At 45.7% G+C, this 8710-nt stretch overlaps 1 protein-coding gene across 1 annotated transcript; it reads left to right on the top strand.

The window, feature by feature from the left end:
* Window positions 1-3208: 3208 nt before the first annotated feature.
* On the top strand, window positions 3209-3685 carry LOC127226508 (small cysteine and glycine repeat-containing protein 5). Its single transcript, XM_051190600.1, has one exon. It carries the CDS (start codon window positions 3221-3223, stop codon window positions 3644-3646), a length of 426 nt encoding a protein of 141 aa, XP_051046557.1. The 5' UTR covers window positions 3209-3220; the 3' UTR covers window positions 3647-3685.
* The last annotated feature ends 5025 nt before the right edge of the window (window positions 3686-8710 follow it).

Genomic DNA, 8710 nt, shown 5'->3' on the forward strand with positions numbered 1-8710 from the left:
AGAAAATGTCCCTGTACATTAAATAGAAGCATGAGATGTCTGTTCCAGTCTGGGTCATGATTAAATCGAGCAGAAATGATGCTTTGGGCAGCAAAGAAAGTTGGTTATCAGTGTGTGTGTGTGTGTGTGTGTGTGTATGAGTGTGAGCCTGTGTGTGAGTGTGTATGAGTGTGTGAGTCTGTGTGAGCATGTGTGTGTGTATGAGTGTGAGAGTCTGTGTGAGCATGTGTGTGTGTGTATGAGTGTGAGCCTGTGTGAGTGTGTAAGAGTGTGTGAGTTTGTGTGAGCATGTGTGTGTGTGTATGAGTGTGAGCCTGTGTGTGAGTGTGTATGAGTGTGTGAGTCTGTGTGAGCATGTGTGTGTGTGTGTGCGTGTGAGCCTGTGTGTGAGTGTATACGAGTGTGTGAGTCTGTGTGAGCATGTGTGTGTGTGTGCGTGTGAGCCTGTGTGTGAGTGTGTATGAGTGTGTGAGTCTGTGTGAGCATGTGTGTGTGTATGTGTGTGTGCATGCGTGTGTGTGTATGAGTGTGAGCCTGTGTGTGAGTGTGTAAGAGTGTGTAAGAGTGTGTGAGTCTGTGTGAGCATGTGTGTGTGTGTATATGAGTGTGAGCCTGTGTGTGAGTGTGTATGAGTGTGTGAGTCTGTGTGAGCATGTGTGTGTGTGTGTGCGTGTGAGCCTGTGTGTGAGTGTGTACGAGTGTGTGAGTCTGTGTGAGCATGTGTGTGTGTGTGTGTGCGTGTGAGCCTGTGTGTGAGTGTGTATGAGTGTGTGAGTCTGTGTGAGCATGTGTGTGTGTATGTGTGTGTGCATGCGTGTGTGTGTATGAGTGTGAGCCTGTGTGTGAGTGTGTAAGAGTGTGTAAGAGTGTGTGAGTCTGTGTGAGCATGTGTGTGTGTGTATATGAGTGTGAGCCTGTGTGTGAGTGTGTATGAGTGTGTGAGTCTGTGTGAGCATGTGTGTGTGTATGAGTGTGAGCCTGTGTGTGAGTGTGTAAGAGTGTGTATGAGTGTGTGAGTCTGTGTGAGCATGTGTGTGTGTGTGCGTGCGTGTAAGCCTGTGTGTGAGTGTGTATGAGTGTGTGAGTCTGTGTGAGCATGTGTGTGTGTGTGCGTGCGTGTGAGCCTGTGTGTGAGTGTGTATGAGTGTGTGAGTCTGTGTGAGCATGTGTGTGTGTATGTGTGTGTGCATGCGTGTGTGTGTATGAGTGTGAGCCTGTGTGTGAGTGTGTAAGAGTGTGTAAGAGTGTGTGAGTCTGTGTGAGCATGTGTGTGTGTATGTGTGAGCCTGTGTGTGAGTGTGTATGAGTGTGTGAGTCTGTGTGAGCGTGTGTGTGTGTATGAGTGTGAGCCTGTGTGTGAGTGTGTATGAGTGTGTGAGTCTGTTTGAGCATGTGTGTGTGTGTGTGTGTGTGTGTGTGTGTGTGCGTGCATGTGTGTGTGTGCGTGCGTGTGTGCCTGTGGAGGCCAGAAGAGGGTACTAGATCCTCTGGAGTGAGAGATATACATGGGTGTGAGCTGCTCATCAGAGGTGACAGGAACTGACATCCCTCCTCCCACCTCCTCAGCTAAAGAAGTCTGGAGCTATCCCTTATTCCCTAAGTCGGGTAATTTCTGTTTTCTGCACAATATAAATTTGAAGGGTGTCCTTTTAAGTCTCTTGATTAAAAAGAAGCTAATTGCAAGACCTGGACTTGTATCTGTTTTGCATGAAGTACTCACTGAATTCCTAGGAAAGGGTCTGTCTGACCTCTTTTAGGCTTTCTTCTGTGCAGTCAGGATTTGCAGTTTCGTGTGGAATACTACCATGCTTAAGGCCCCCAAAGTGCCCATTTGTGTCTGGTGGTGCCTCCTCCAGCACTGTGGACACTTCTTCTTGCTGTGTCATCATGTGATCTTTCCTGTGCACATGAAAAGAGTGTTAATGTTTTCTTTTCCTTCCTCTTGAAATGTTCTATCATATTAGGGCCCCACATGAATAATCTTATTTAATTTTAGTTATCTCTTTAAAGGTACAGTCTCCAGGCCTACACTGGGGTTTCAAATTTTGGAGGGACACTACGTAATGAAGTTCATTTGCACATGCTTTTCATAATTATGATAATTGTGTTCTGTCTATCTGCAATACTATCTTCATCTTTGCAAATAAGTTTACGAGGTATGGATGATGCAATGGATGATGTTTACATCTGTTGGGAGGAGGTGTGTTTTCCATGTTGTGTCTGGAGGTAGTAATCATTTGCTGTAAATAAGACATGCTTTCTTCAGGTCAATTTCCCAGCCTATGTATGGTACACATTTATGAAACAAGGATCCAGACAGTTTGTGAATATAATGGAGTAAGCTAAGTGCCTCACAGTGCTACAGCCTGTTCTGGGCCCCACTCAAGACCCAGCGCTGCTTGGTTGATTGGATGCAGCCACCAGCTGACTCTCTCTGGTGATGCCAGTGGCTCGGAGGATGGCTTGCATTTCTGACTGAGTCCTATTCGTGACTAGCTGTCCTAAGCCCTGAATACCTTCATTAGTTATCCTTTGCCATTTTGGCCCTGGGCATGCTCGGTAGCCAGCATCGTCCGTACTGCCAGTAGCTCCACAGCACTTCTCAGTCGAGTCTTTCCCATGCGTGTGAACCCCTGGAAGTTGAGCACTCCACAGTCGAGTCTTTCCCACGCGTGTGAACCCCCAGAAGTTGAGCACTCCACAGTCTAGTCTTTCCCACGTGTGTGAACCCCCAGAAGTTGAGCATTCCACAGTCGAGTCTTTCCCACGCGTGTGAACCCCCAGAAGTTGAACGACTTTTCTCTGAGAGAGAAAATAAGTGCATGCTGAGTTATTCTGTTCTTTTCTCACCTCTGTCCTCCCCTGATTTCTCTTCCCCGCATCACATCCAGTTTGAGGGCATCCTTAGCTCTTTTCTTGCACAGACACAAGTCTACAGGGTCTGATTCTTAACATGTAAATGGGAGCTTCAACATTTAATTCTTGTATTAAGTCAAATGTTTCTAGTAAGGATATACCTGAGAAATGACTCCAGGGTGTTTTTGAACCCTAGGATAAATAAGAATGAGGAAACATCTATTGTCATGTGTCTTGAGTCACACTACTACCTTCCTCCTAGACTGGTACATAAGGGGCTCCCCCAGCAGGGGGAGGCATCACATCTCCCTCTCCTCTCCCGAGTCTCTCTCCTCACTGCACCTGAGTCCTCTCTACTGACACCATGGGTTGCTGCGGCTGTGGCGGCTGTGGCTGTGGAGGCTGCGGCTGTGGTGGCTGTGGCTGTGGCGGCTGTGGCTGTGGCGGCTGTGGCTGTGGCGGCTGTGGCTGTGGCGGCTGTGGCTGTGGAGGCTGCGGCTGTGGTGGCTGTGGCTGTGGCGGCTGTGGCTGTGGCGGCTGTGGCTGTGGTGGCTGCGGGTGCGGCTGTGGCGGCTGCGGCTGTGGTGGCTGTGGCTGTGGCGGCTGTGGCTGCTGTGGTTGCTGTGGCTGCTGTGGCTGCTGCAAGCCTGTGGTCTGCTGCTGCCGCCGCACCTGCTGCAGCTCCTGTGGCTGTGGCTCCTGTGGCTGTGGCTGTGGCTGTGGGAAGGGCTGTTGTCAGCAGAAGTGTTGCTGCCAGCAGAAGTGTGGCTGCAAGAAGTGTTGCTGCTAGGATGGCTGCTGGCCTCTGGGCTTCTGCTTCAGCCAACTGATAGAGGTGAGTCTGTCTGTCTGTTCATCTGTCTGTCTGCTCCTGTTGGGATTGTGAGTCACCAGCATGAAGCAGCTCATTGCCATTGCAACCTGGCATTTCCATAGTTGTTATTATCCTGCCAACACTCAATAGTCACCAAACAAATAAATGAACCCAAGGCCTTCCCCATCAGTTGTCATTCAATCCTGACTGTAGTAGATGTAGTCCGGGTAGGTTATGCTATGACTTCCTACAATGCCTCTAACTCTGCGCCAATGCCATGTTTCTCCGTTTCATTGCCATGTCTGTAATCACAAAGCTCTTCTTGCTCAATAAACTTCAGTAAATCCACCCCAAACAGCGACTCTTGTGTGTCATTTGATTTCCAGTCTCTAAACTGTCTTTCCACTGGGTGAAAGGAGTTCCATCTCAACAGGCGTACATTAAATGGCCATGCTACTCTGTCTTGGAAAGTTTGAGTACCCCATCCAGGTAGTCAGATGCTCCTCTGTAAAGTTAGTATTGGCCACACAAGTTGTCCTTGTTCACCTCCGAGAACTAGCTCTTAGAGACACAGGTAGAACCCACTGGTACCTTTTGTTTGTAAATTGCACCATCACACGCTCTCACTCCTCTCTTCAGCCTGGCTGGCTGGGCTTTGTCGCCTGTTGTTCCCTACCATGTGAGTCTCTTCTTGGTGTGCAAACACTCCATCTCTCCAGAATTCTAGGAAAAATAAACCTTTGTTGCTTCACTGAGCTTTTCCTATTTCCTCTTGTAACCACATCTGACATCTATTTTAAGAATAAAACAATATAGGAAGATGGGGTAGATCAGTGGAAGATGTTAGTTAACCAAAACTAAGGGGGTGTGTGGAAGCCTTAGGGACATCTCCAAATTTGTAAGCCAATCAATGTACAATATGAAAATGAGAGTTGTGTTGGCGGTTTCCCCATTGGCGGACAACAGTGCTTCCAGAAGACGTCAGTTATTTGAAGAAATTCTCAGTACCAGGCATAGCTTGACTCCCTATAACTAATTGTTCAGGGAGGCCCTGGGGCACACAAAATAATGCAGGCTATTAGCATTGTCCTTCGTTGTCCATACAACTAAATGATAAAATCGTAATGCTGAAGATGCCGCCACCACCTTGATTACAGAACAGTAAGAAGTCAGTCTCCACCTGACCAAGAATCTCTTCCTGTCTGCTAGTTTACAATATGCTAGAAGGTACTAATCAAGCTGATGGAGTTGGCGGGGGTGAGGAAGACAGCAATGATCTCGCTGTGGCATATATGTCAGAATACTGCAATGTAAGTATAGGGTTGTTTGGAAGCCTTCTGGGAACCTGTCCTATCCATAGCCACCTGCCACGTTTCCATCTCTCACCATCAATACTTCCCTGACTTATTCACCCACCCTGCCATTGTGTGTACCTCTTCTAAAGGCCCTCAGGCACATTTACATGCCTTTCCAGCTCCAACTTCTAAAACCAAGTCTTAATATCTCACACAAGTCAAGGTTTAAACAGACACAAAAAGCAGGACCGAACAAGCTGGAACCATGTATGACCTGTTATTTTTTTCTCAGACATGGTGAATTTTCTTGCCATCTCTATCTTCATGTCCATCATCTCCATTTCTTTGCATGTGCATGTCTGGGGACCTGTGTTTGCATGTATGTGGGACATATGTATGCATGTACATATATTTGGAAGTCAGAGGCTGATGTTGGGTGTCTTTCTCAATCACTTTCCACTTCATTTTTATGTATTATTATTGAGTCAGATTCTCTCTATCTCTAATCCAAAACTCACCAGTTTCATTAGTCTAGCTAGCCAGCTTGCCGCTGGATTCCCTATTTCCTATTCTTGAACACTGAAATTACAGGTGGGCCTTGTGTGTGTGTGTGTGTGTATATGTGTGTGTGTGTGTGTAAGCATTGAACCTAGGGCTCTTCACATGTTCAAGGCAAGCTCTCTTCCACTCAGTGATATCCCAAGTTTGCTATTTGACACACTTACCCAGAGTCACTCTGTAGTACAGGTTGGCCTAGAACCTGGAATCCTCCTGCCTCAGCTCCCCTGTAGCTGGGATAATGACTCTAATGGCTTGCAATTCTACATCATTTTTATCATAAAGCAAGTCAACACTTATGTATCTGTTGAGTGTTCAAGAAAGAAAGAAAGATTTATCTACAAGGTTAGATAACTTGTGATATAAGGATGTATGGTGGGAGCTGAGCATGGCAGCATGCATGTATAATCCCAACACTTGAGAAGTGGTAGAGGGCAAGCTATGTGTAAATGAGTTTTAAACACGGAGACAATGCAAGGCCATTTCTGACTCACTTTATTTAACTGGTTCACAGCAGCTTATGTAAGCTATTAATCTTCTCTTCCTAAAAACTTACTGTATTTTCAAGAAGCAGCTGAGTATACATTTAGTAAATGTAAAAGCAAAAAAGCAAATAAATCACTTTTTTTAAAAAAAAAAAAGGGGGGGGGAAATATAAGCCCTGTAAGGTAATGTTTGGGTTAGCTTGAGATACTTGGACATATCCTGCCTATTTGAATCTTTCATGAGACATTCATATACGATTATTAGAAAGAAAAGGGAACCTAGACAATAAAGCTTAGATTTAAAATGCTTATGATCTCCAGTGTGCATTTCTTTGCTATCACTGAAATGAAATCTTGAAGGAATTACATTTAAAGACATTTCTAATATAGCAGAAATCTAATCTCACGCCAAAGTCATGTAGTATTGATGGTACCAGAAGCCCGTTTGATAGAATCCAGAGCAAGGCACTGGTCCAGTCAACTGAGCTATGTCAGGCATGCTGTAGGCTGGAGGTGAAGCTGATGGATGAGAGCTACTCACGATGCAGTACCCAGCGGCTGTTACAGCTTTATGCTGAACACTTTAAAAACACTTGGATGAAACTTGTTTTGAGGGCTGAAGAGGTAGCCCAGGGGGCACAGCATTAGCCTGGCAAGTACAAAAACCCAGTCTGGATCTCTGACACCATGTAAAGAGCTGGGAGTGGTGCTACACACGTATAATTCCAGCACGGAGAGACAGGAGGATGCCTGGGGATTGCTGGTCAGCCAGTCTAGCTAAATCAGTGAGCTCCAGGTTCAGTGAGAGGTCCTGCCTCAACAAATAAGTGATTGAGAAAGACTCCCAGTGTCAACTTTTTGCCACACTTGCACACACATGCACATGTGTTTGCCCACACATGAACCAATCTACATGCACGTGTGTGTTCTCGCACATGCACACAGGAAAATTGTATCCTCTGTATGTTACATTTCTTGGGTCAGAACAGTGTAGAGATCCAAGGACCCAAAGAGGAGGAAGGAGGAGGAGATACTGGGCAAAATGAACAAGCCATTCTGTTCACCACCCTTGTCTTTTATGTATCTGTTGGGATAGGAGTGGCCTTCCATTCATCTTTGTCCTCCTTTGATGCTTTTGTTTGTTTTATTTACTTGGATCTATGTTCCTTCCCCACTACTATTGAGTAGGGACACAGAAGGGAACAACAGATACAATGGCTTGACAGCAGCTTTGGTGTTAACATATACTTCAAGATACCTGTGTCCCCAAGAAGTTTCAGATAGCAGCACTTTGGTACTGGGTGGGGAAAACGTAGTTGGAAGTTTTTTTTTTTTTTTATAGTGACAGATATTAATGATTAAGTAGTAAAACAAGGAAAGAATGGGAAAAGGGAGGAGAAGAGAAAATAGAGTATGAATGATAAGGGAATAGAAGGTGGCCTGTCGGTATGAGCAGTAAGAGAAAACAGAGTAGGAGTAGGACAAGACAGTCACAAAAACACATTCTGGAAAAATACAAGCTCACACAAAACAAGCAATTGAAGTATCGGTGCACAGATAAAAATAAATGTAAACATGGAAATAGGAAATAGAAAGAAATGGAAGGTATTTCCAGCCTCGGTCAGTGCCCCTTCCTTGTTGGGTATATTGCCTTCCCAAACACTGTGCTGAGCCCACACAGTTCCAGAAGCCCAGCTTCGTCACTCTTCCATCTTGCTCCTCCCAAGCATCTGAAAGAGGGGAGAGCATTTCAACAGCTAGGCTGACCCTATGTGGGGCAGGACATGCCAGCCCAGCTGGTCTATCTCCAGCTCACCACTCCCCAGGCATCCATGTCTGAGAGGGGGCTGGCCTCAGCTCAGGGTGAGTAGTGCAGTGAGGCTGGAGGTTGGTTGGTCTTTGTCCCTTTCGGGGCTTCGGAATGAGATTTCCCCCTATCAATCACCCAATGGAGGAATCACTGCCCCTGTCAAATCTGCAACTGGGTTGAGGCTTATGGGAACTGTGAGCTTGGCATGAGGGTATGGCTGCCAGGGTCCTTGCTGGGGCTGCCTGTGGATGTATTTTTGGCTTCCCCTGCCCAGCCCACCTCCATGCACCACCCGTTTACTCTTTCCCAAGCTTTGGGTGTCCTAACCTTTGTGTATTTCTAAGAACCTTCCTCTCTTACTTCTTCTTCTTCTTTTTTTTTTTTTTTTGTATAGTCTGTATCCCCTCCCATCCTAACTCTTTCCTTAGTTTTCTCTTTCATTGGGGCATAAAATTGATAGTTCCTAGCCCACCATCTTGCCTGGAAACTCCCTTGTCCATTTTAAAAGGCATTTGGTTGGTTCTGTTGTTAGATAATTGTTAAACATTTATTTATTTACTAATTTTGTGTGTTTGCACACACAGGGGTTTGCATACACATAGGAAGGTGTGCTGTGTGGTGGCCAGAGAGCAACTTCAGGGACGGTTTCCTCCTCCCACTGGATAGACTCCTGGGACAGAACTCAAGCTGTCAGTCAGGCTTGGTGATTGCCTAACTTGGAGCCATCTTCCTGGGCCAGTTCTTATTTTTTATTACTTAAAATAGTTTTTATATTTAATTATATTTTGATCACATTATTCTCTTTTTGGAGTCCTTCCAGATTTTTCTCTACCTCTCTACCCACCTATTTTTTTCCTCAAACAACAAGTAAAAACCCAACACAACAAAATAC

Source organism: Phodopus roborovskii, unplaced genomic scaffold (genome assembly GCF_943737965.1).
Source record: "Phodopus roborovskii unplaced genomic scaffold, PHOROB, whole genome shotgun sequence".
NCBI lineage: Eukaryota > Metazoa > Chordata > Mammalia > Rodentia > Cricetidae > Phodopus > Phodopus roborovskii.

Bases quoted from the DNA above. Each gene is read 5' to 3' on its own strand.
- LOC127226508 (XM_051190600.1), top strand. From the start codon at position 3,221: ATGGGTTGCTGCGGCTGTGGCGGCTGTGGCTGTGGAGGCTGCGGCTGT.